Source organism: Patiria miniata, unplaced genomic scaffold, assembly GCF_015706575.1.
Source record: "Patiria miniata isolate m_02_andy unplaced genomic scaffold, ASM1570657v1 HiC_scaffold_13, whole genome shotgun sequence".
In the NCBI taxonomy this organism is placed as follows: domain Eukaryota; kingdom Metazoa; phylum Echinodermata; class Asteroidea; order Valvatida; family Asterinidae; genus Patiria; species Patiria miniata.
The window spans coordinates 8,905,250-8,932,661 of NW_024037051.1; the positions used below are offsets into that span (position 1 = coordinate 8,905,250).

At 39.3% G+C, this 27,412-nt stretch overlaps 2 protein-coding genes across 10 annotated transcripts in view; both read left to right on the forward strand.

Moving 5' to 3' along the window:
* Positions 1-14,528, forward strand: part of LOC119721200 (myosin light chain kinase, smooth muscle-like) — a 75,994-nt gene extending 61,466 nt beyond the window's left edge. For 4 of the 7 annotated variants that reach the window (XM_038191126.1, XM_038191131.1, XM_038191132.1 and 1 more), the window contains 8 exons: positions 4,345-4,623; positions 5,062-5,400; positions 5,558-5,651; positions 6,039-6,239; positions 6,570-6,911; positions 7,302-7,454; positions 7,808-7,931; positions 11,868-14,528. In XM_038191126.1, coding sequence (XP_038047054.1) covers positions 4,345-4,623; positions 5,062-5,400; positions 5,558-5,651; positions 6,039-6,239; positions 6,570-6,911; positions 7,302-7,454; positions 7,808-7,931; positions 11,868-12,572 — 2,237 coding nt within the window. In that variant the 3' untranslated portion in view covers positions 12,573-14,528. Of the gene's footprint in view, positions 1-4,344; positions 4,624-5,061; positions 5,401-5,557; positions 5,652-6,038; positions 6,240-6,569; positions 6,912-7,301; positions 7,455-7,807; positions 7,932-8,747; positions 8,802-11,867 lie in introns of those variants that run through there. The other 3 variants (XM_038191129.1, XM_038191130.1, XM_038191127.1) reach the window with 2 other exon arrangements.
* A 3,603-nt stretch (positions 14,529-18,131) lies between these two features.
* LOC119721201 overlaps positions 18,132-27,412 on the forward strand; it is a 79,375-nt gene continuing 70,094 nt past the window's right edge. The window contains exons 1-3 of one of the 3 annotated variants that reach the window (XM_038191135.1): positions 18,132-18,228; positions 22,261-24,066; positions 25,668-26,993. In XM_038191135.1, the coding sequence (XP_038047063.1) occupies positions 23,592-24,066; positions 25,668-26,993 (1,801 nt within the window). In that variant the 5' untranslated portion in view covers positions 18,132-18,228; positions 22,261-23,591. Of the gene's footprint in view, positions 18,229-19,052; positions 19,630-22,260; positions 24,067-25,667; positions 26,994-27,412 lie in introns of those variants that run through there. The other 2 variants (XM_038191134.1, XM_038191136.1) reach the window with 2 other exon arrangements.

The window sequence follows — 27,412 nt, forward strand, 5'->3', positions numbered from 1 at the left end:
CATGCCCCGATCTCGCTAACTTGACGCACATACCTGTCACGAACACATCAACATTTCCTGCGCTTTTAAATTATTCATCTTCAGAATGATGGATAGGTATGTTCCTATGTCTGAATTGACAATTCGCTTTTAAGGGTCACTCATATAAATGATTATAAAATTTAATTGATTTGATTATAATTGACTTATCGCCGTTTGCGAGTTAGCCACGCCCCGTAGACAACCCTGTGGAATTGTGTACGTTAAGCTTTGTTTGTTTCAGATTTTGCGCGTTCCGCTTCCATTAATTTTGTATATCCTGTGTAATTGGACAAAATTTCACAAGCTGCGATGACGCGATTCTATGCGATAGGTTAATTGTTAGCATAATAAGCAGTACTAATATAAAAGCTAGTGAAATGAAAATATGGGATTTACGATATCGTAAAAGAAAACCTCACTTGAGGTTCTTGACATGAGGTACGAAATTAAACTTGAGAAAACTATTAACCGATAGGGCCTACACGGTTAATATGTGTTTGGCGCTGTGTTTCATGGAAGTACCTCCTTCTACCCGATGTGATATGACCACACTTGACAAATGCGAGCCTACAGGTGTAATGGAAATTAATTCACGATCGTTTTGCTGATAACTCCAGCGATATCACGCTTGAATTAATCCCAATAATCGCTGCTCGACAACAACGCTGCGGGAAGTAATATTGTCAGAAATTAATTTCCAGTAAATAGCTTCGCAGATTTACCGTAAATGCTGTGGGTTTTTATTTTTGTTCAAAAGAATTGATTTGAGCAAACGCGACCGGAATCAGACAGAAATCCCCAGGGTTTAAAAGGTTTTCGAACTGTCACGACCCTTTAATTAGTGTTCCTTGTGATTACCTTGCGTGCAGGAGTTTCACTTAAGTTGTCACTATGTGGAAGGAGTAATTTCACGCTTTGAATGTTTGCTAGCCTGTCAAGTCGCAAATTGGTTTAAGTTGTACTGGTATAAATTCAGCCACATGGTGTGTATGTGCCCAATTTTTAAACATTTAATTTACAACCTGTTAAATGTATACAAAGAAGTTTCTAATTCATATATTATTTCGTGAAAAAAAGTTTGTCCCACGTTCGCTACATTTCAAATTGTGGTGCTCGACTAAATTAAATTTTAAAAGTGACCGATGTGTCAACTGGGCCAATTTGTATTTTTTTTTTACATCCCTAACATAAAAGAGATCGACAAGGACGAGGTGTTAAAATAAGGATCGTCATATTACTAATCTTTGATATCTCCAAGTAATCTTTAAAAAAAAAAGTTTATTGAAAAGTGTTGTCAAAATGTATTGTCTGCTTGCATTCTTGTATCTGTGTCATTTATCACGATATTTGAATCGCAGCAGATACTACGTCAAAGTGAACTCCATGTATTCCCAGCTTTCGTGTCAAATGTCGGTATTCTCCATTCAGTTCGTAGTTAATTAATCAAGTATTACATTCCAGCAGGCAAAGGTCGTCGTGGTGGGTTTTTTTTCTTTTTATCTTGAATCGGAATTGCATAGACTCGGTTTGTTTACCAACGGCTGTTTGAGACGCTCGACAAAACCACAACACCTCTTTAAACCTCATTTTCCCACGCAATTTAGCTTGAACTTAGACTCACAAGTCTGCGCTAAAAATACCAGTGTGAACTTAATTTTAAAAGCTTTTAAATGGATTCGGTACACATCACAATTCTAAGTGTGTATGACGGATAGTGTGGTTAAAGAGGGGCTATTTAATTCGGTTTGATAAACATATTACATGAGACAAACTGTATAAATGTAGAAATCTGAATGTGAACATTGTAGCAGCATCACATTTTTATTTTAGATTGTACAGAAAGGATCATGTATTAAACCGATTTCCTTATATCGAAAATGGAACAAGGATATAAATACACGTGTTTATATTCATTTGCCAATATCAGCACCATTGTGATGATTTCCGTATACATTGTGTTTATATTTTTAGTTCCGTCAATATTTTCGTGTTTTATAGAAGATTGTTCAAACTTGAGTCAGATATTTATTTAAATGCAAAAAAAATAACATTTATTTTAGTATCCAAAGTTTATAAAATACTATTCTAGCATTCACATTCTATATTAATTTCCTACAATCTCGTGCAGTCTCAACGACTTTAAGGCAGAATATGCTACATTTGCTTGATATTTTTAGGCATGCGAATCGTCTTGAAATTGGGCCATCTGTCGAGATGGTGACAAATTTCAAACATTTCCCTGCTTGACCAGACACCTGCCTCTCTCGCGTTTAATAGCGTACCGATGATGAGGATGCACCTTGCTGAGAAAATATGGAACGTTCCGACTCGCGTCTCACAGATGGTTGAGCAGTACGCCTGGGGCGTTGTCGCCATTTATAGAAATTTTGTGATAGACTCTATAATAACTACCGGTATACACGACGCTTGTTCTTACCTTTGTGAATTAATAAATATCGCTGAGTGTGATCGATATTTCCAAATGCAACAATAATTCCGTGTTTTGGGCGGAACAAAACAGAAACTGCCACGTCGTTTTCGATTACAATTTGGCAATGTGATGTCATTATTGTGTTTAGATTCTTAAGGGAGACGTTGAAAGAAACATGGATTGTGGAGCTCTCTTTAACATTAACAACTATTTGTCTGTGCTTGTGTCTTTGATCTGTTTAAGGTCGCTGTCTTTGAAAGAATATACCAATATTTCACTTTTGCAGGGGATAGTGTTGGCCTGTTGGGCTATAGGGGTTGCAGATCGAGTATTTTCCCTTTTTACTCGTACACTCGTCAGCAACGAACACACACAACACCGTCAGCTTTTCCTATTGCCACGTTTGTTTTTGTCATCTGGACTTTTCATGTCAGCTGAACCGTAACTTTTGTTGGCTGATATTTTCTGTTTTTTTATCGTTCTTAATTTGTTTCCCACTCGACCGTGTCAACATACTGTGGTTAATATTATCTACGCGCTGTACACATCTGAAGCAGTCATCAGAACGGAAGATATAAAGAGGAGAACAAAAATTGTTCTGATCTGTAATGTGGGTGGCTTTCTGTGGGTTGAGCCGGCGATGCAAAGCTAAAGAGGGTTTTGACAAAACAGATAAAGTGTCTTTTGGGGATCATGGGGCTTGAATCTAAAAAAATTAATAAAAATTAAAAGCACGTAATTTGATACAGGGTTAATATGACTGGGCCCCACTATTTCCATGTTTAAAAATTGTCTGTTTATTTTTCTCAATCAAATATTGAATACAAACTTTTTTTCATGCGTTGTTTTCAAGATCGGCAATTTGTTGATTTACAAAAAGATATTTGGTTCTGAGAAGAATCACAAGTTCTTCTCGATAACTGACATATTCGGTAAACGTTTGATGCAACCGTAAACCATATTCCGTAGGCCTATACGAGTCCTTTTAAAGAACGAAGAATGTGAGCACTTCTTTAAGGTTCACGTCTTGCAAGATTGCCAATTAGGTTGACAATCTGAAATCGCCAAAAAGTTGCATAAAGACCGCGTCTTATTGTGATGATGTATAATAAATTGGGTCAGGTTACGAACACACAGGGTCACATGCAACCATAATTGAAGACAGAGTTATGAAACTGGCCAATCCTTGGTAATCGGATTTCCCGCGTTGCCTGGGGCATATTAATTCAACTATTTCATGTACTCTTTATCTCCTCGGCATCTCTTTAAACTGTGAGGAATCTATGCAGCAATATGCACTTGGGGGATATGTGTGTCTTCTGGATGCGTGTATGTTGTGGTACTAAGAAATAAATTGAGCTGTACTGGCGGGAAGGCCATAAAATAATGCATGCTGTGATCATGGTGTGGTTCACACGGTTCAAAGCTGGTGTAGTTTTTTTCAGTGATGTGTTTAACGGTTGTTGATTGAGGTTGTAATCCTTTTTAGTCTTTTCTTGTTTCGATGTACATGTATTTAAATTGTACGTTATTTCTTTGTGGTTGCCTTTAGTTCAATTGGTAAATGTAACATCTGTTGACTTTAAAAAAAAATATCGATCACAAAACAATGGACAACATTCGCTGTTTTTAATGGGAATAAATCTCATTTATGAATATTCATGCAAGTCGTTTTAAAAACATCTTCCTTGTATTTTCCACACCGTCGCCCTATTATTTTCTCAGTTTGTTCATGGAAACAAAACAAACCATCGGAGTTTTAATTCGAGGGACTAGTTTTCTGGAACTTACTCGAGTAAAGTCGAGGCTTGTTGAGTCTATGAGTATAAAATGCATCGGTTGCAATTTCTGTAGTAAACTGAATTAAAATGTTGAATATGTTTTTGTTACAGTGCCTGCAAAAATTGAGTCCGGCCCGAAGAACATCCAGGTCATCGCGGGTCAAACCCTCAGCATCTCATGCCAAATAACCGGCAGCCCAGAACCGGAAGTCACGTGGACCAAGTACCGGAAAGAGGTGGAGGAAAGTGAGCGCAAACACATAGACGTGACAGAGAGTGCTGCAACGCTCGTCATACGTCAAGCCGACGAAGGGGATGGCGGGCGATATACTCTGTCCGTCTGTAATGAGCTGGGTGGAGATTGCTTCGAGATATCAGTCAGTGTCGTAGGTGAGAACAAAATGGATCGTGGATGTAGTTTGAGATATCTGTCATTGTCGTGTATGTGTGAAGACCTTTTATGATATGTTATCAGTGTTGCAGGAGAGAACAAATGGGTAGTTTTGACATGTACATCTTTTATTTATTTTAGGTGAAAACAAGTTGGTAGTTTATTTAAATATAGTTTTTGTGCTAGAGAAAGAATGAATAGATTTGACAAGATACAGTGTATCCTTATATTAGTTTGAGATGAGTTATGTTGATGAAAAAAAGTTAAGAAATATCTGTCTTGATGTCCCAAGTGCAAAGTGAAATATATATTGAAATATTTCAAAGACATTTGACAGTGTGTTTGCTGAGAACAAAGAGAAAAGATTGCAACAATTTAAGAAACAGCGAATGAAAAGCAGCTTGAGATGATGATAACATTTGATTTTTCGTAATCAGATAAACCTGACCCTCCCTCCGGTAAGCCAACGGCTTCTGACGTCACCCGTACCTCCCTAACCCTCTCCTGGCCCGGTCCCTCCTATGATGGCGGTAGTCGCATTCTGGGCTACGTCATCGAAATGTGTCGCGCTGACGACAAGAAATGGGAGAACGTCACCTCCACAGTCAGCACGTCACACGTCATAGCTGACTTGGAACCAGAAGTGGAGTATCTCTTCCGGGTCGGTGCAGAAAACGAGCATGGAGTCAGCGAGCCCAGTCCGGTTTCGGACCCTGTGCTGACTGTTGTGAAAACGGCATGCGGAAACGATGAGAAGACTGGTGGCGAGTCTGATGGTAGGTGTTTGTGTATACTGTAACAGAAATAAAATGTAGCAGTGTGTAAAACCGATTGGTCACTTGAGGTTATCTCAACTTTTAAATATTTTAACAGCTGGTCACTTGTTGATTTTATTAGAGTGTATTTTGATTTGATTTATTTATTGTTATATAGAAGAGACAGAAGAATTTGTAGTTCGTGGTGACGTCGCGATCCGAACTGACAAGGAGGTCACTGAGCTCTACGATATGAAGGAACAATGTGGAAAGTAAGTCTGATTGTCAGTTTGTTTGTTGGGATGTATCTTTGTTTGTTTTCATCTTTACTTCATTCGTGGTTCTTAAAATGTTTTAAGCTGTTTCATCCTATTTTTAAATGCGGTATTGATAAATAAGTTAGAACAAATAAAAAATGGTTAAATATTTGATCAGGCTTAAGTGTCTCTTAATTGATACTTGTGTAATGTTTTTATCGAGGCATTGAATTGTCATGCTCAATATTCAGTCTATTTTTGGATATCAGTAACCAAATTGCAGAAACTTTCTACATGGTATACCATGCATTCACAGTCTATGAAAATACTTGTCAGTTCACTGAACTCAAGTTACCTCACCATAGACTAAAAATGTGTGCCTGTTTTTCGTTTCACTAACAGAGGGCGCTTTGGCGTTGTGTATCGTTGCTTGGAGAAAAAGAGCGGCAAACAATTTGCCGCCAAATTCATCAAGATCAAATCATCTGATCGCCAGGCGGTGAGATCGGAGATTGTCATAATGAACGAGTTGCATCACCCCAAGCTGCTGCAGTGTGTAGACGCATTCGAAGGGCCAAGGCAGGTGGTCATGGTCATGGAATTGTAAGTTGGAAGAAAAAAAAACATTTGGAAAGTTGCGGTAATAGAATGAAGAAGAGATTTATAAATATATATATTTATATAGAAATGATGCCTGACTTACGTTTTATTTAGTTGAATACTTTGCTTTCATTCTTCATACTCTGCTCTAATTTTCAAGAATTTTTAAAAATGTGCACCTCTGAAATCTGTATATGGATTTGTGTAATTATCACCATTTGAGTTATCCTTCATTGCAGCTTAATATCAAAGTTAATGACTCAATCTGTATTGTGGTGAAAGAAATCAATAAAACTATATTTGTTACCAATGACGTCATTTTTGTCCAATCAGCATCGCCGGTGGTGAGCTATTCGAGCGCGTCATCGATGACGATTTCGTCCTGACCGAGAAGGACGCCATCAAATTCATGCGTCAGATCTGCGCAGGCGTGCACTACATGCACCTACAGAACATCCTCCATCTTGACCTGAAACCTGAAAACGTCATGTGTGTGGACACCCACGGCTGCCGGATCAAGCTGATAGACTTTGGCCTGGCCCGGAAGTTCGACCCCACCAAGAGCACAAAGGTCATGTTTGGGACGCCAGAGTTCGTTGCCCCAGAAGTGATTAATTACGAGCAGATCAGCTTTGCGACTGATTTGTGGAGTATTGGAGTCATCTGTTATATTTTGTAAGTTTGATTCCTAAAGTATTTTTCAAAAATAAATATTCAGTTGCCCAGAGTATTATCTCTTTTTTAATCGAATTAAAGGCGATATTTTCCTTTAAAGGAAAGAGATATGTTTTTTGCGAGCATCAACAAAGGTTATTTACTGCGGTAAATAATAGGTTTTAGAATTTGAAAACAAAATTTCCAAATGTTACAAATACGTTTCAAATATTGTATTGTTGTACAATCTTTTCCATCACTCAGATAACAATGTTTTGTTTTTCCAATGTTATAAGAACATTAATAGTTGTATAGATGCAGTCGAGGAGAGAGAAACATTATAGAAAGTGAGGCGTGTGAAAACATTACAAGAGTTATTTCTTTTAACTTACGGATTTTGTTTACTTTCAGGCTGAGTGGTTTGTCTCCGTTCATGGGCGACTCAGACGCAGAGACGCTCAACAATGTCACGGCGGCAGAATGGGACTTTGAAGACGAGGCTTTTGATGACATCACGGACGAGGCTAAAGAATTTATAGAAAAGCTACTCATCAAGAGGAAAGAGTATGTTATGTATACATGTTATCTTTTTTTGTCAGCGCTCAATGTTCCTGGGTTGCACAGATTGTTTTACCATATAAGAGATCGGTTAGACATGGTTATGCCAACAGTAAACGAATCAATTTCCTGCTTTTCCGGAATTTAGATTTTTTTTGATATTGTCTTATTGATACCACTCGCTTGTTATATTCCTTTTTTGTGAATTATGTTATGGTTTACACCATTCATTTGCAATAAATGCGTTGTATATCTTTTTTAAAAAAATATATTTTTCTTGACAAACGATCGATTCTGCACGTTCCTTTCTCCATGGTGTACCCAAGACATACATTTCCGTTTCTTGTTTCCTGTCGCAGAAAACGCCAGACTGTTGAGGAATGTCTCCAGCACAAATGGCTGAACAAAGACATCAAGACAATGAAAGCCACGCAGCTGTCTACGGCTAAACTGAAGAAGTTCGTGGCTAGGCGCAGATGGCAGGTATGTATAGCCATTGGGAATGAGCTGGGAAAAATGTTGTATGGCGTGCAAAATGTGTCTTATTTGGTGTCAGCTATAGTCAATCGAATCAATGATGGAACCTGAAGTCTGTTGCATTATTTAATCGGCAGGTGTTGCAGTGGGTTTTGACTTTTTTTCGATACTTCCTTTCTAAAGGCATATAGGATCATTTGCAGTTATCCCAAAAGTAACCTACCGAATTATTATAGGTCGTACTTTCCTTATATTTAAAATACCCAGTGAATTTTTTTCTCAATTTGTCTGCCTTGCTGTCATTTAGAAGAAATCAAGAAATGTAGGTGATCATCCAATGATCAGACAGTTTACTGGTTTTTGGAAATACAGAGTGCTATGAATGAAATCGTGTTTCGTGATCAAAAGGTTGTGCATTTTTCTTGGTCTGTTTTCACGAAAAGTGTAATATCCACTGAGCTGAAACTTCAAAAGGTTAGGTTTGAACATTCTTCTTTGGATTTTGAGTGGTGTTATTATTGGAAACGAAATGCATGATAGGGAAATGATCCTATATGCCTTTAAGTTTGATTGTAGTGCGACCCATGTGCGAAGGACTACCACATCAATGAGTGCAGTGGTTCAATGACGTCACACGAAAATTCTTACTTGTTTTACAGTAGGACTTAATGAATTATCGAAGTGTTTAAATACACCACAATGGCAGGTTGGTTCGTTTGGACGGGAGTTTCTGGTATGACAGAAAGATCGTTGGATGTTTTTTTGATACAGGTGATGGAATACTAACTTTGATTTACTCAGAAATATCTGCTGTTTTGTTAGGTACAGGCCTCGGAGGGATTTTCGAACGTATAGTTCATGTACCAGGAGAATGAGGCAAGTTCAGGCACCAGACTAAGTTGCCGTGGGAAATGCTATTAACAATTCACCCTCCGCGTGAATGACTGATACGTGGAGTGCCCTAACACCTATTACGTTTATTTTAATGGAGTGTGTTAAAGTTGGGGTCATTCTTGAACATGGAACGCCCTCTGTTGATATTTATAGCTAGGTGGCAGTCAAAACATAATCCGATTGTTATTGTGGACACTAACAGTCAAATGTGTTTGTAACGAACGCAGTATTCACATCGAAGTTTTGCCACCGGAATATATGACAGAGGGCGGTATCACTTCTGATGTGAATGAGAATGACGTCATCTTTAGAAAAGGTTCATGTACTCAGTAGACACTGTCTCAAAGTTTTCAGGGGACTTTTAGTCCTTAACAAATAGTTCGAGCTATTTCATAAAACCATAGAGCAAGGAGTTCATACTCCAAGACTTCAAAAGTAAAATGATGGTCGCCGCGCTCGAAAGCTACAATAGAAAGCATCTGGCGCCAGCTTGCTCAGTTGCTCACTACGCTAATCTCGACACAATAGAGATCCGCGCTCACTAATGCCAAAAAAAGGAGTTTGCATGGCTTCGTAGACAGTACCATGGTTAATACGCACGCGCAGTTGTCATACATCGCTAAAAATGAATGATTTTGAAGTGTTTGTTCGGAGTTGGCTAATACTGGCTAACAATGTGGTCAACATCACTGAAACAATCATTTCATGAAGAACAAAATGCTCTGTACCTTTAGTGTAAAAACTTCTGAAATTTTCCAAAAAAACACATTTCATCAATGATATATTGCCAATTAAAATGTCTGAAAATATATGAAAACTTATCTCAAAGAAATCCAATTTATCTCCAAATTACAGGGACAGATAACGCTTTTAAGCACCAACAACTGCACATTGCTAACTTGAGTTCATAACTCACATTTAACAACTGCGCAGTTGTAAAAACCTATCTTGTCGTAAAATATATTTTTCAAAAAAGAGCAGCGACGTGACATGACTTATTATGCAGCATATAGGGAGGTTGTTGGTTACCAACTAAAAAGGCGGCGACGATCATCGTGTTCAAAGGCCGCTGGCATTCACGCTTTGAATGGTCGAGGCTTGCGGTCACAGTGCTGTAGCTATAGACATTCCCGTGGGATTGGTATGTTAATGGTCAAAATGTAAATCGCCCAAGAGTTCTGACTCCTTGGGTCCTTGCTTTATGATAAAACCAAGATGCTCAGTCAAATTTACGAGATTTTTGCTGGGTAACTAAGCCGAGGTCCTGCTATTTAGGCTTGCTTTAAATCAGTGCCTGGAGAAATTTTGACTCATGTAAGCTTTTTTGAGACTACTATTTTCAGCGCAACTGTTTTTGCAAAACATGTTTGAGTATAGCATAGTTGTTCGTACTGAAACGCTTATTTAAGCTGAAGTTAGCTACCTCTTTTGTTGTTCTCTGAATATCGAAGTAGTTTACCATTGCGTCAGATATTGCTACAAACTGAAATATATAACCTCAAATATTTGGAAAAGATGTCTTCAATTATTTAAAGACGCTACTGTGTTTCATGTAAACAACATTGACCGAATGTCGGTGTCTTGAAATTCCCTAATGCTGGTCGCTAATGACAAACTTGGAAACTCTTGGTTAGTTTCGTTTGCTTCAAACTGTTGTCGTTTCTTTAAAAAAGTAAAAGCATTTCAGAATGTATATTTTTGCACAACCACACAACACAGATTGGCGTACTGGAAGGTTTATTATTTATTTTGGTTCACGCACATTTATATGGCTCGATGCATGTTTCACGCGGAATGATGAACGCACGTAGTGTGAGATAATATGCACGTCGGAAATAATGAAGTCTACAACCAAGATGTCTAACCAAAATAATAACAGATACATTTACAAGGAAATATAAGACAAATTGTGTTATTTGCTCATGAGCATTAAGGCTTTCTGTCGAAATTAATCTGAATCTGCTTTTGGAAATTTTGTTATACGATACCAAAGAAGGTAGCTGAGATTCAGTCGTTTTATTGGCTCGTCTGAAACTGTCACTAGTGTACTCAAGACAGAAATTATGTTACGAGTCACCAACGCACATTTTCGTAACGCTTGTCTCATTTATGTTGAATCTCGAAGTATCCTTCGTGTTTTTGGTAGATATTACGCTTGATAGAGTGAAAAGGCCCATAACTTTGTGATCTTTCTAACGTATCTTTTTGAAGTACATTTCAAGCATTCACTTTAAACTGCCATCTTTTTGTAGAGCCGTATATGCTTCACTTCAGGGTCTGTCGAGGCTAATTTAGATGCTTTATGATTACACCTGCTACAACAAGCTTATAATCGGTCCTTGGATCATAATTACATGTGCTTAAAATTCGTTTTGTTTTTTCAACTAGTTTGAAACTAAATGTTCACGAGACAAGACTTTTTAGAATTAAAAGCGAGAAGTAGTCTTAAAGTACTCGATTAAAAGAGATTAGAATCAATTTCCAATCACTTTTCTGTATCATTAACGCCGTTTTGAGTTTTAATAACATAATTGACTTTTTGTCTTTGCCAGCTTGTATCGCTAACTAAGAAAGATGTTGATTTCAGTTCAATTGCATGGATTGTATTTGCTTTTCCAAACTAATAGGCTACATCTGAATATTTCGTGGCTACGGCTGGCGGGTACACACGCGTCTATGGAAAGCGGCTTCAGCCCTTCATACTTAGACGTAGGCCTATGTGTTTTTGCCAGCCGTAGGGAAGTAATTCGGACGCGGTCTTAATTGGGGATCTTGGAGACGCATGTGACACAGTTGATCCATAGGACGCCATCTGTTGACTGTTAAATACAAAGAAGTTATGTTAACACGTTGATGGACCATACAATGCATCATTATAGCAAACTCATTGCAGAAATTGACATGCAGTGTGATTTTTTATTTTTTTTTGATGTGCAACAGCATGCCGTTCAATAGATGGCGCTCTTTACAACTATACCTATCACAAAATGCATCATACCAGGCATTTCACATACACTTACCATTAAATATGTTTTTGTTATCAAACAGAAAACCACTACTGCAGTCCGGGCGATAGGCCGCATGGCTTCACTCACCATGTTCTCTGGATTGAAGAAGGCCAACGAACAGTCTCCGCCTTGCTCACCGACCCACAAATCTCTCCTCAAATCCACCCTCAAGAAAGGACTAGAAGACTCGGGTAAACTGCCTCTCTCCCATCACAAGGAAGAAGACGACCTGTCAAAGAAAACAAGAGAAGAAGTAGAACTTAGTGGTAAACTAGAGGTGGAGCAAACGAGTCCTAAAGTGAATGAACATGCGAAGAAAAACTCCAGTGAGAACAACAATGATGATAAGACATCAGTGAATGATGTGAATGGTTTGGGTGACGACGAAGAAACGAACTTGTCGAGTGGGTTGCAGTCTAAGGATGTACCGGACTCTGCTCTCAGTCGCCCACCACAAATTACTAAGCAAATCATGGACGCTACCGTGTTCGAAGGAGACTGCGCGCGATTTGACTGTCGCATGGAGGGCGAACCGGAACCGGAAGTCACGTGGTACCAGGACGATGAGGAGATTCAGGAGAGCCGTCGGTTTCTGATTGAGCAAGATGATGAGGGCGCTTGTTCGCTCATCATCAAGAACGTGTGCGAGGACGATGATGCCGAGTACATGGTGGAGGCCGTCAGTTCGGCTGGAAAGGCGTCTAGTATAGCGGAGCTCATTGTACATGTCCCACGTAGGAAATGAATGCATATATATATATAGTGAAACCCATCGAGCAATTTGCTGCATTTTAGGCTCAGTGTCGGTAGTCTCTGCCATAGTCGTTTGTAACGGTTTAATTTGAACTGTCAAAGGTAAGTGGAGGAGTTCAGATCGTTTTCATGTCTTTTTGTCTTAGGAAATGAATGTTAATAGATCTATGCAACATTTCCTCCATAATATTAATGATAAATTGTACAGCTTTCTTAGCTCTGTCCAATATTTTAAATCATGTATGTACAGACCTACAGTGTATCATAAAATTTTTTTACTAGTGGAAAGATTTTGACGATATAATAGGATATTCAAGCTGTAGTATTCAGTAAGTGTCGGAATTCGTTAAGATTCAATTCTTTTTGAAGGCTTTTTATATAGCTATTTGTAAATATTTACTGTAAAAAAAGAAGTTCGGTGCTTTTTCGCCATGTTCTTTTTTGTTTAAATGTTTTTGGTAGATTTATTTTAAAACCTCATTGCAGTCAGCAGTGCTGTGAAGAGTTTCCTGTTTTCTGAAAATTGGCATAACAAATCTTATGATGATGATAATGCTGAAGTTTGTTTGAAACGTTTTTTTCAAAAGTGACCTGGCTGAATTTGTGTTAAATTTTTTTTTTTATGATTAAAGAAATCTACGTCGCTCTACGAAATAGCTGATTTTGTTTTATCTCAAAGGAAACATTTATTGCTTTCACCCTTCAACGTTTAATAGTGTGTCTGATCATTAGGATCATTAATTCTTTGAGTTAGCATTACCTTGCTGTGTATTCTACAATTTTCTCTTGAAATATTGTTATCGTGTAGTAATTGACATTATTTTTTTAAAAAGGTAAAGTAATATTGGACCAAACTTGTACGTTTCTTAAATACCCCTCCAACGAATGTAGTGAGTTGTTTTAATTTAAAAAAAAAGTCGTGTGAACATATTTAAGGTAATTCAGATATTTATGGCCGCAGATATTGAGGTTTTGTACTTCACAATGTACTTATTTGTTCTTTTCATATTTTCTACATTTTTAATAGATTTGAGATCTTTCATCTAGAAACGTAGTTCGTTTCCCAAGCCATAATGCATTTATTTTCAATTCAATCGTTTCCTACCATAATATGCATTAGTATAAATATTGCATTTAGGATTTAGCCCTGCATTTAGCATGTTGCATGTCGAATTTTATTAACTATCAAATATATATACCAAGTGGTACAAAATCTCCATGTATGATGCTTAATGTACAATGTATACATAATAATGGTGGTTCATGAATACTTTCACCCTATGTGTAAGCCTACTTTGTGATTGAATTCCTAAAGCAGATAATCACGCTGTGCTATTTTCGCGACCAAAATATCTTACCAATGTACTTTGTAATAATAAAGAAGATATTTTTGGCATGGGGTATTAAATGGGCCGGGATTATCAATTGGGTAAATCTCACTCACAAATTTCAATTATGCTCTTCAGTTTTAAATATTTTTTTTGTTGCCAGCTTTCATTCAGAAAAAGTGTTTTTATAACCAAGAAAAGACTGGATTGCAAACAAATAAACCGAATCGTCTGAGTAAGGACGCTTTCTAAAATCTTTCAAAATGCAATCAAAACACTCGGCTCTATTCAGGTCTCTAAATAATGGGTTATTTACTAACGCTTATACAGTGCTCTTGTAGAGGCAATGCATACACACTGTGCAGTTTTTCTTCTAGGGATAGATACAGAGAAGTTATCAGTAACTTGTATTAAATTCATAGTTTGAATTTCTTACCATTATAATGGAGTTGCATGCATCCCCAGAATGACCGCCAAGATAGTACACAGGGTATCAATATGTAATCGGACGCTGAGAGTATAATAGTGATAGATACGTTTCAATACTATCCGGAATTGTTATGTAATAATTTTTTTCACTCCGATTTTATCGAATAAATTAAAAGTGCGTTAAAAAAATACGTTACACGTGGTCAAGAATTCTAACTTTAGCAATCTAGAATTTTCTGTAATAATGCATTAATTTGTGAATTTTCTACGCGTTTGTTTATTGTTCGTAATACTTTATATGGGTAACTTCATCGATGCACAGCTTGATAACCGATTATCGAGATAGAGTTCGTACACGTCCTCTGATTGTGCATTCCTTCAAACTAAAGGCCCACAACTACTTTAGTTCTGTGACGTTCAGTGGTAAAGCTTATTACTTATACTTTATAATTACTTTGTCTGCTTCGAAAGGAGAGGGATTGCCACAAAGTCTATTTCACTTACTGTTTCCACTTTCCAGTAATAAACGTTTAACAGATCCGTCTAAAATGTTTCGGAAAGCGGAGGAGATCACCGATCTGGGGGCGTATCACTATGGCTTCAATCAATAGCGCCCTCTGTTGACAAGCTATTCAACGCATGATAACCTGGACGAAAATGTAATAATGTTTGCCGTGCTATCTGAAGTAAAGACCATTCCGATTACATGTACACTCACAGGGGCATGAGGCCCCCATCAATGGCGCCAGCATTGTGTCAACTATATTGATTAGATAATCCCTCACGGGATAGTTGCAATGAACTACAGCTGGCACAATTCTTTCGCCATTGAAGGGGGGCTCTGTGAATGTACATGCTCGGAATCTTCTATAACAACAGTAACGGCTGAGTACAAGTAGAAACTTGAAGATATGCAATGTACATTGTAAATTTCTCTCGAACATTTGACCTATTGTGGGAACAACATTGCGATGTGTAAAATACCAGGACAATTAGGGAAATCCCCCCACATTATAATAATACCAGTCGAAAGTAATCGGTCGTAGCTGTTACCATGGTGACTATATATTGAAGTCGTGCGATGAATACATTATTGAATGGTTTCACACGTCAAGGGCAACAGGGAAAATATCAGACTAGGGTATATGCAGCCCTTTGTCACACTTGTTGAAGAGACAGACACAGTGCTACACAGTATACGAAGAACCATGCACATTGGGGTAGGCTCAAAAATTAGTGGCCTACTTTTTCGTGTTTTGTTGCAACGTTCGTAAGGCATACACAGGTTTATTTACGGTGAACACTTCTCTTGTTTGTTTTTTCGTACATAACCTCTTTTATGTTTTTCCCCATCTCAACTCATTTGTTTTGTACACGGTTTCCAACTTAATACAGGTTGCCACAGTATAGCTTAATTTCATTCTGTCCTTGATGAACGCTTCAAGTGTTGCTATCATAAGTCCAGCCATAAGTAAATCACAAATGATTCACAAGTCAAGTAACAAGTACATGTAACAGGAAATTAACAATAACAAAGGAAGAGCTACATCGCAGGTCATCTGGGAGAAAAAAAAGCTTGCTGTGAGGTGAGTAGGGACTGGATGACTTGCGATGCACTTTTGATGATTTTGTGATCCATCGCAAATACCTCAACTGCAACAAAAAAGTACACCTCAACTCGCCCAACCCACCACCCACCACCAAGCCAACTGATGATGATGATCATCATCATCATCATCATCATCATCATCATCAGCTTACATCGTCCCACTGATGGGCAAAGGCCTCGCCAATAGCACGCCATTTCTCTCTGTCACCGGTATGTCTCTTCCAGGCTGTTGTCCCTGTTAGGCTGTTTCCAACACCAACTTATCTCTCCATCTAGACCGAGGTCTCACTCTTTCCATTTTTCCATATATAGTTTTTGCCATTCTGTTGTAATAGTCAGCTCCATCTTTCATCCTCTTTACTTGCCAGGCGTCCTAACCATCTCCATTTTATTCCTGTTTGCTGTTATACCATCACATCATTTACTTTAGTCAGGTCTCTGAACCACCCATTTTGTTTTACGGTCCCTTCTTCTGTAACCAGTCATCATCCTTTCCATACTTTGGGGGAGTTTAGATCTATTACTTTGAGTCCAATTTTCGCATCCATACCAAGTTTGGCTTCCATGATATTCATTTTCTGATGATATTCATTTTCTATTTATCGTTTTAGTTTACCCGGGTAACCCATTAGAAACCAAAGCTTGGTCTCATCGCCCGTAAAATGGCTGAGGTTAAACTCTGTAAAAATAAAAAAGTCTTCAGTTGTGACGTTGACCGGTTTATACTATTGTACGTTAAAAGGAAGCCATGCCATTAGGGACACTCGAGAAGCCTTTCATTGTCTGTCTTGAGGTAATTCTTTGTTCTTGACATGTCTGCCACGGTGTTTTCATGCAGAATCCCATATCGTCATTCTGAATTAAACATGATGGCACAGGCTTGGTTATCGGGTTGATGATTTGGATGCTGGTAGGCGGTTACAAGAAAAAATAACCCATTTCAAATTAAGTTGATCGTTGCAAATTGAACGAGGACAGGAAAAACTAACAAGCTGAACTTGTTGTTTGCTAGCCAGTGTCGCTGCATCCACCCACATGGATATAAGTGCCAAATGTTCTTGTTGTGAATTTACCTTGCACCCCATTAGAGCCGTATTAGAGTTTTCAATAAATTATCATACTGCCTGCAATTAATTGGGGCGAAGGAAATGTTAAAAGGCTTCAAAACCTGAAGCGGACCAGACATTGAGGGCGCACATGGGTTCGAAAACTTGACGCTTCTTGTGATCCTCTTAAAATTTATACGCGTCTCACCAAATGGACAAGCGACAACTTTTAGTTTACATGGAGACCACGCACAGGTACATGCCATGTCAACTCCATTCATCTCCACATGGAGATCACCCTCGACAATAGTGCACTGGCTGTGCGAATTGAAGTCTCCATTCGCCATATTGCCACCCCATAACAATGGAATTGTAAACAATTGTATTATACTTTAGTTGATTTATATTTATATAAAAATGCAATTATCACCATGCTATTTGTTTTATCGAATTTCCTTTTAAAAATGAAAATTATTTGATGTAGGCTACTAGTCTTGGAGACATCTCTATTAAAAATGTTTACGATTTGAGTGGTTTATGGTTTACTTGTTTCCGTACAGCATTCCAATGATGAAATTGGGTATACCAGCGTTAGCTTTAATTGTTTGTAAAAGTGTGATCAAAACATGCATCGTCCTGCCCAAAATGGCGCCAAGGCTGGCCGACCTCACGCGTTGTGTATTCGAATCCGAGCCAGATCAGAGGGGACCTAAGCAAATCCATGTCTCGTTTGTTTGCCCTTGACAGAGAGTAATGCTAATCAGAACCGACTGAAATAAGGAGACGCAGTATAATCACTGATAGTAGATCCTATTCAATTCAGTTTGCCAAATTGACCTCCAAAGACTCCCTGAATAAGATGCAAAAATGTAATCACTATATTATCAAATTCATCCGTCCAATCTATTTCTCATTTCACTGAACGGCAATGACCCTCCTGCTTGATACGTAAGGGGTCTGAAGTCGTGCGTTTTTCATTTTCTCATTAACGACTATTAATTTCAATGAAGCACCTATACAGACAAGGCCGTTTAATAATCGTACGATCAACATTCATTACGTATGATGTTTGCTATAACAGATAATCATGAGGAGTGCACCTCCAGTTTTAACCCTTGACCATAAACATCGAGTGTCACTGTTCGTCAAGTATGGATATTACATTTTGACCAGCCGAGTTTGTCTACATTTCGTGATTGAGCTATAGTTTCTCGCCATCATGCAGCTAGCCACAAGGTAATGAAAAGCAACCTGTTTTCCTCCATTGTTTAAAATCTCGTTTTTTGTTGTGTCAAAAAGTAAACACCAAGTAAACCTACGATAATTGTGCGTGTAAATGGTGTACTCTTAATGGTGTACTAATCGTGGTTGGTCTAAAACTCTAAATGCCATCTTTGTTTTTGAAATGGTTTCATGTCCAGTTCAGAATCCTCTTTGAATAAATTTTTATGTCAAATGAGACCCTCAAATGAATAAATTATCCAGACTGTTCAGGCTTTTCCCTTAAAATGTCTGTTGGCAAAATATTCCGTACTTGTACAAGTACAATTAGAGTTTACTTTGTGTACTTTTGAACTGTTAAATAATTTAAAAATTACATTTCAAATGGTTTTTGTTCTCCGTTAAAATGGAAAATGTAGGCCTACAGTGCTTAGAACACACATACAGCTAATGAATGCAGGAGCCAGCCACTACAGTTTTCCATTTACTTAATTCGAGACTATTTATATTTCATGAGGTATTTTATGGGAGTAGTGCATTATAGCTATACTACCATAATTCATGAAGACTCTCTTCATGGTTGACTGGTCTGTTGTGTTATTATAATTAGTCACCGAATTATTGAGTCGTTTGTTTAAGTGGATGTAATATCCAGGGATCAAACAGCATACCAGGGTGGTTACGATGTTGATAATACCAGGGAAGTCTGGCATCACATTAACACTTTGAGGATTGACAACCTCCAACGCAATCAGAAAGCATAAGTAAAGATATTATTGGACCTATGGAAGAACATCCTCATCAAATGACTCGTGACAAGTGAAACCTTGAATTTCAACGGAGGATTTCGATTGACCAACTTTAACCTTGTGCTGAAATTCCGAGGGAAAACAAGACCGAGGAGGCAGAGACGAATTCCAGCACGTGTGAGACTGAGAGTGACAAAGCACGACAAGGCGGATATGGATCAGCACAATGCGCACATGAACAATAAGTCTGTCTATCCATTGTTGGAAACCCAGCTAGGCTGACTTTGAGGAATTTAGCCAGTTATATCCACACATGAAAAACCATTGACAGAGGTAAGGCGAATACAAACATGTACTGCTTGTAGAGAGCACGCTGGTGGGTTGCCATTATCGATATAACGGTATAACCACCTAGTTGGATAATGACCAGTCGGGAGAAGCCAGGATGCAGACGATGCTAGCAATTTATGAAAATCGATAACCGTGGTATTACAATATCTCTTGGAATACGACAACGGGGAACAGAAAATGGCGGCATGAAAACAATTACCATTATGCGTTTCATCACTGTATACCACCACCACCACCACTCGGTGAGCGCAGGCTTGGTACAACGTTGCTAGGATACTGTTGCCAGGCACTCAACTACCGGATGATCATATGACAGGTATTTAGTGCTCTTTTTTCCTCCTCCTCGCTTGTTTGCTCTCAACGGCTTTGATAAGTTGATTACCTAACGTGTCTAATTTACTCCGTAGTGAGACATCACGGCTATCTAAGCCCCGAGGGACTGTTATAATGGATGGGTAGAACCCGAAGTCCGATGAGTGTTTATATGCGCAGCTTTCTGGCACGTTATTAACCTGTAATGACTGTCCGTCACAAGTCCTTACCTCTCATCTCGAGATATGAAGAAGAAAAATAGGTCAACACAGAACGCAGGAGCATACATTTAGAGGCAAATCAAGTGTTCAAATGAAGGAGTCTCAAATTGCTTACCTCTATGGTTACGCATCTTGGGTATAAGACTGGCCTACGCAGCCTTTCAAATTATGTTGAGGAATACAAACAAAATATGCGATTAGTGCCATGGATTATTGTGCAACAATATCAGCTGGTAATGTACATGTACAATGCGGGCCTACGTCACAGTACGCAAAGCTGATTCATCAGGGCGGATCTAGCATGCAGGATACGGGGGGGGGGGGGTGGGTTTAAGTGAGGGGGAGTTAATGGAACGGGCAGTCCGGGGGCACGCCCGCCAGAAAATGTTTGAAATCTACGATGATTTCTCATGCATTTTAAGGCAATTCCAGAGTAAATTTAGGAACTTTAGCTTTCCTATTTTTTGTTGCCCCATTTTTAGTTTCATAACATTAGTCAGCGCTGAACGAGGGGGGGGGGTTTAGATTGCAATCCCAACCCCCTGTAGATCCTCTTGAAAGAGAGACAAAGAAAGACAAAGAAACCCTGGAGCTATAATAAAAAAATACAGTTGATAGTTCCATGGCAAAACCTGTCATTAAAATATTGCAATTACGATAGTTCCCACTTTGATTGGAGACGTGAATGACAAAAGCAAACACTAATTTCATCTCTCGTCTCCCTGAGCTCGTCAACTCAAACTAATACACCCTGACCATTACAAGCACCTCGATGTTCATCTACCAGCCAAAATAATAACAACTATAGGTTATTGAGTTTCAATATTGCGATGTCCAGAACCGACGGATAAGTATATTTTTCTGTGTTTGAGTGCTTCATCGATGGCCTTGTGTTTCCACTCGAGACGCATCAATTCAAACAGCGTATGTATGCGAACTCGTCCACTTCTGCCTAGGGATTTTATTATTCTGCATTTATTTGATGGTTACTAGGCTATTCTTTTATCGTGCTCATCAAAAAAATCTCGTAGGCTAGATATCGAATATCATTAACATTATATTGCATTACATGTAACTATTTGATATACCGTATTGCAGTTAATTTGTGTTTCATGAGGTTTTATTCCTTCAACATCATCTACCTCATGACTTGTTTTATGGCTTATTGAAGTCAGTGACATTTTCCAAAGTGTTGTTCATGAATTCAATATAACGCTTGTGGTTCGATCCTATCCTTGAATATATCTGGGCTATTATATTAATTTCGTTAATCATTTTGATACTGTGTAGGCCCTTACTGCGTCAAAAGCGTGAAAACAAGTACACGTATAGAATATGCCTTGAAAATATGAATCCAGAGAGATTGTACGTCACTGTGACATAAATGTCACCGGTTAGTGGTTTTGATATTGCGGAGCTGTGATTTAAACCTTGCATTTAATGCACGAATAACAACGAAGATCGTTGGTGAGCAGGGAAGCATTTCAGAATACAGCAACCTCATCAGATACAAGTGTTGATAGTGCGGGCAGTGCGTAAACACTTGTCGGTTCTGCCAAAGTGCTTTATCTTTCACCCGTTTTACGCCCAAGAAAAATTGTTTCTCATATTCCTATCGCATAAAGAATCTTTGAATAAAAGTCACCCCAATTTTTTGTTTATATATAGAGAACATGTACAATTCCTGTCTCGTGTTACAGATTGCAGTACTTTGGCTTCGTTCTTAGATATAACATGGTGCGAGGTTTGTGTGGTATCAAAATCAAGCACAGGAAACAATGTTAAATTCTGGTATGGGAATATTGTTAATGGCATTTATATCTAGTGACATTTATCATGTATGAAAAGGACATGGTGATTGCTGGCCTAGCTTATGCGACTGCGATATGACAAATTTGGGGGCTTGGGCGTATTTTGTTGACATGCTCAATTACTACACACCGTGACTCTTGACTATACCTTGGCTCGAGATGTGTGGGGACCTAATTTAAATGTGCGCCATATTTAACTTGGACTCTATCTACACAACTAGAAGGCCACTTCCATTTTTTCCAGATGGGTTGATTGATGATGCCTGCTTTTTCGTATGTTCCGGTTCTGAACTTTGTCGGATCTGCTTGATTCGTTTTGTTTGAATCCGAAAATTACATCTGTATATGTTCATCGCCTTTTGGCTGTCTGAGTGTCTGTGTGGCCGCCTTCGTTCAGCTTCATCAAACCGTTAGTCACTTCAATCACAATGGATTAATTTGACTTTTCCAAAACAGGTGCCTTTGATACAATTTACATAGTCCTGATCCTCCAATAAGTCTGAATCTCCTCGGCCCTATTCAGTCACCATAGCATTCTTACGTCTATGGCTAGTAAAATATATTAAAAAAAACTCTCCTTAATTTATTTTTCTCTCAACACAGATAAGACAAGTGAGATGAAAGAGATGGCGAGCTATCAAGATGAACCAAGACGTCATCTCCAAGACAGGAGAACCTCCCCGAACACTTCAACCTCAACAGCCTCCAATGGGATCCGAGTGGAGTTCACATTAACCCTGGGAACAGGCGAGTACACCTTCTGAGCAGCAGACATGTGATCATTCTCAGTCTGTTCATTACACAGTTTAATAATGGACGCCTTCATCATTGTACATCATCTTGTCTAGAATACTCATTAGTCTTATGCACGGCACATCGCTGAGTAGGATCACTTCTGTGCTGGATAAAGTTTCATTTGAATACATCGAGCAGAGATAATCATGTGACGTCATCATTTCATCCATGATCATCACCATCGGGCCTTACTAGACTTCACATTCCTAACGGAACCCATGTCACTTCCTTTGCATTTTTGATGAAGTTTAATGACATTAAACTTTGTGGTTTGACTCGGTGTTTTGACGACTACGGTAAAAGACTTCGAAATGTCACGTGATGTATAACGTCACTCCTCTGTGTGCACATAACTTCACGTCATTTTAACGTCATCACTTTGATCTGATCCGCTACAATCATTCTGGCATCTCCGTTTGATAAATTCATACTACATCAAACATTCCAGACGAAATATTTCATCAGTGGATTTTTCTGCGCTTTTCAAGAGGCACGTACCGGTACTCGAGCATCGCCTGGGTGTTGGTACCGACTCCAGTCGCCGAGATAGAAGCTCAAACAATGGGACCGATATCCCAACACTAATAAAAGGTCAACCTTCAATCGCGTAATATTCCACCTCAGTAGAATAATATAAAACGGACAAGACCCACAGAGAGGGGCTGCGTATATTGACAATCGTTCACGGACCTTATTCCAACATAACGATGATAACAAAAAGCACAAAAGACAAGGATACCGAATCGCACACCGTTGGAATGAGCTAAGTGCCAGATACAGAAACGTTCATGATGTCAGCAAGAAAAGTTGCCTGTCCGCCCTTGACATGTCTTTGCGATCATCGGTGATGGTTGGACTTTTATTTTGATGCCTTGATGTCATTTCAATGTCTGCATCATCAGTAGTACCAGTGTGCCTTACTGTTTCCTGATTTCTGATCGATATTAGACACTAGTGAACTTGGCAGCGGTGGCATTGAACGTGGGTGTATTGTTCTGCACCTACTACGCATGAAATTGTGCTATTGAGTGTCAAAGGTATCCAACTAAGCGTCAATCTGAGACCACTTGTGGATAAATGTAACTGTGTCGGACCGTTCTGGTTGTTTTGGTGAAAGGCAAAATAACAGAGACTCCAGAATGTCGCCACCAGGTAGCATTTTCTTAGAGTTGGGCATTGAGAATCAATCGGATTGCGCCATTCGGTCCATAGACGCCTCTAAACCATGCAGCATGAAAGTACAGCTTCAACCAATGAATGAATACTGGGAGCAGACGACAGGTTCAGGAAATGTCTTCGAGAGGAGACCTGGATTTGGAGGGACTACCGATAATGAACGGACCCCGAGAACAGGTGTTTGTAGCACCTGCAACGCTCCGTGTGCAAGCTGCAAGGCACGGTACAATATGCAGAGACACTCGCTAAGAGAACATTCGGTGCCTACAAAGCGATATCTGTCCTGTGCCTACGTTGATCTTCCGTCGCTCAAAACCTACAGAATTGGCATTGAGTTTCCAACAACTAATTCTGCAGAAAATGACGGATCAATCCCAAATGAATCAATGTCCATGACTGAAGATGACAAAAATACATCAGACGCAGCAACGCAGACAGGTAAGTTTCACATTGAACTTGGTGCAATTCATTTATATTCATTCCAAACGAAGCTTTCTTTCACTTTTGATTATTCAGAAAAAAAACTTTAGTCATATCTGAGTTCATCTAAACCATTTTATTAAAACATATTAACAGTTTGCATTACCCTAGTAATTAAAATCAAGCCTTGAATTGATCAATTATTTTGGTATTAACAAGACTACCAATCTTCATGTTCAGAACTCATTGCAAGAAATGTGTCCCTCTATATCTGTCCCTTTATTTAACGAGCAAGGCCTGCACATCAAAATTGCTACATATTTCATTGAACCTGAGTGCTCTTGTGAAAGCAAACTTCCTTTCACCGAGTGTAAATTTGAGCAACGCTGGATGAATAGGGTTTCATTCTCTGTGATTGTTCGCTTGTAACATGAGGGTTGGACACGATGGTATTGAAACCTTATCAGACTGAGTATCACCTATAGAGCGGTACTGGGTTTGATTGGTAGAGTGAAGTGAAACAACGAACGAGCGTGTTGTGCACGTAACAAGTTTGTCTTGGCAAAAAAAAATGCGTTACCAGCGAGACTGTAAACATCAGCTTTTTGCTTAGTGGATAACTTTGATGAGCAGTATTTTGATCACCAATCCTATGAAATAAATCCATTCGTTCGGGCGCGTGATACCTCCCTACCATGCACAAACCTTCACTACGCGGTAGCTTTTTGTGTCGGGCACCCTGACGATCGAGTAATGGTGAAAGTGTGTATTTATAGTCGGTACAGTGATTATGGCGCATGTGTGATCACAAAGTGCGCAATTATTTAGAGCCTGAAAGTTGACCCCTGGTGGAGCGCTTCCAGACCCTTCGAATAGGAAAATCAGCATGTAAAAGTCGGAGTTTTTAAAATTAGAGAAAAGGCAACCCCGTGTAAAATGCCCATAGAAGAGTGGCGGAGGGGTCCGGAAGCTCAAATACAAAATGGCGTACGTTCAGGCTCAACCTCGTTCCCAAGGTGTCGAGCAGTACGCTCTCTCCACTACCCATTTTCTCACCCTGGTATTGGATCATTCTCATATCCAAATCTTTTAGATTCATATGCAAATGAGGAATAGTCTGGTGCCTGCCTGTGTGTTACATCAGCGTTTGTTTTTGTATATGGTGTCTGGGGTAAAAACACAATAAATTCGTCACGGCGTGACGGTTAGGAAAACACGATTTTTTTTCACAGTTCAAATGTTACAATCTTATCCAGTCAATATGCAGTATCACACTTCATATTAATATAATATGAGCAAATTGGAAAGGAGAGAGTCATTTTTGAGAAGGAGTTTATGTCCGACGTAATAATTACAGTTAACATGAAAACACGTAATACACATTGGAAATAACAACACCAAGTACACGATGTAATTCCATTTCTTGCTATATGTGCAATCGAATCGGGATACACGAAGCAAGTTCCCATCCCAGGGCTTAATATCGGAAACGAGGTTGAAAATAAAGTAAGCCCTGGGGACGTTTTTTTCAGGCTCTATTGCTCAAGTGAGATGTCCATTTTATTTTGGGATGTTGGAAGAGATTGCATGTATTAATGTTGTATAATTCCCTTTTTCAGATGGCTTGCCAGATAGAATATCCAATATAAGAGTCGACCACGACGCCACTACTCCGGTGGAATTTACAATACAGATTAATAAAGAACGTGACCCCCGGAAAAGAAGTACTTCCGGGTCATCTGCAAGCGATATCGCAGCCGATGAGGCAGCGCGAGATGAGGGTGTCTCCGATGGAGGATTCAATGTGGAAGAATCGTCGGGTCATAGTGGAAGCTACAGTTTGAGTGATTGTCAGGATGGAGAAAGAACTCGGTCCTCCACCATCACCGACCTCGACCAAGACAACCCTGGGTTAGCCATGGATGAGGAGCAAACTCAAGACGTTTTCGAAGATGAGGATTTACTTCTGAGCTGTGTGCCAGCACCTGACATGATTCAACACGTGGAATCAAATCTGTTTGATATGACAGAGGGGGAGGAGGATCATCTCATGAGAATGAACGCCGTCTTTGGTGCACCGCCTGTGATGATGTCACATCCTTTCTCAGACTCTATTATGCCAGACTCATTTCAAAACGAACATTCGAGCGTAGAGCACAAAACACCGGGAGAGCAGATTAACGAAGAACCACAGACTGAAGTTTTTGGACTCAGAGATAGCTTAGATATTACACCGGATGAATTCGAGCAATTTATGGCCATGAACGCTGCTTTTGGTGGACCAGCGGTCATCCCACCTCCAAAGTGTCTTTCAAATGACAATCCAGCTGCACCACCACAACCATCCATACAACAGACTGGCAACAAGGTAGAACGCTCTGAGTCCTTTCAAACAACCATCAACCTAACCGACAGCTTGGATCTATCTCAGGAGGAGTATGAGCAATTTATAGCCATGAATGCAGCTTTTGGTGGCCCAGCTGTGATCCCACCTCCACGGATGGCATCAAGGGAAGAAGAGTCGCCACCTGAAGAAGTCAAGTCACCAGTCTCTCGACCCTTGACCCTTGACCTCAAGCTGGCAACTAAACCTGATTACGACAGGACGCCCTCACCTCGCTCCCCTGGTCTCTCAAGACAGTCAGCAGTCAGCTATTTGCGTCATACTGACACATTTTCATCCATGGACGATGACTCGAGACAAAACAGTTTGGACATTATTTCCAGGGTTGACTTGGAAGAAACTGCCTTTTGTAACGAACCAAATTCAGACGAGGAAGAAGACTCTGACGAGGATGATGCTTCTCTTGTAGCGTCTTCACAAGAAGATGAAGGAAGTTTGACTCCAATCCTCGGGAATCCGGCGACCTTTGACCCGAGGGTGGTCAAAAACCCGGATTCACAGTCGACCACGCCGACGAATGAAGGCAAAAGAATTCCAAAAGGTAAGAAACTACATCAAATGTCCTTTTGATGTAATTGTTATGTTTATTGTGCTGCCGTGTAAATAATTGTCTACATTGCTTGACCAATTTAATGTTTTTTAATTACATTTTCATCGCTTGTAAAAGTTAGGCAGATTGATGAAATAAATGTGTTTGCTTTATAATGCCCCTTGGCATTATCTACAACTTGACAAATGAGGACATTATCTGCAATTTGACAAATGAGGGCGCTTAATCCGATTATTTGAGCGGCTTTGATACTGACAGAAGCAAGCAGAACAGCTCAAATAAGAAACAAAAAAAAATGGAATGACGTTATGCAGAGGATGGCATCACTCAACCTGGTTGGAGCGGACGCATAAAGTAAAGTAGTAAAATATTAAAGAGCCAACATTTCAAGCACGAGCAGAGAATTTGGC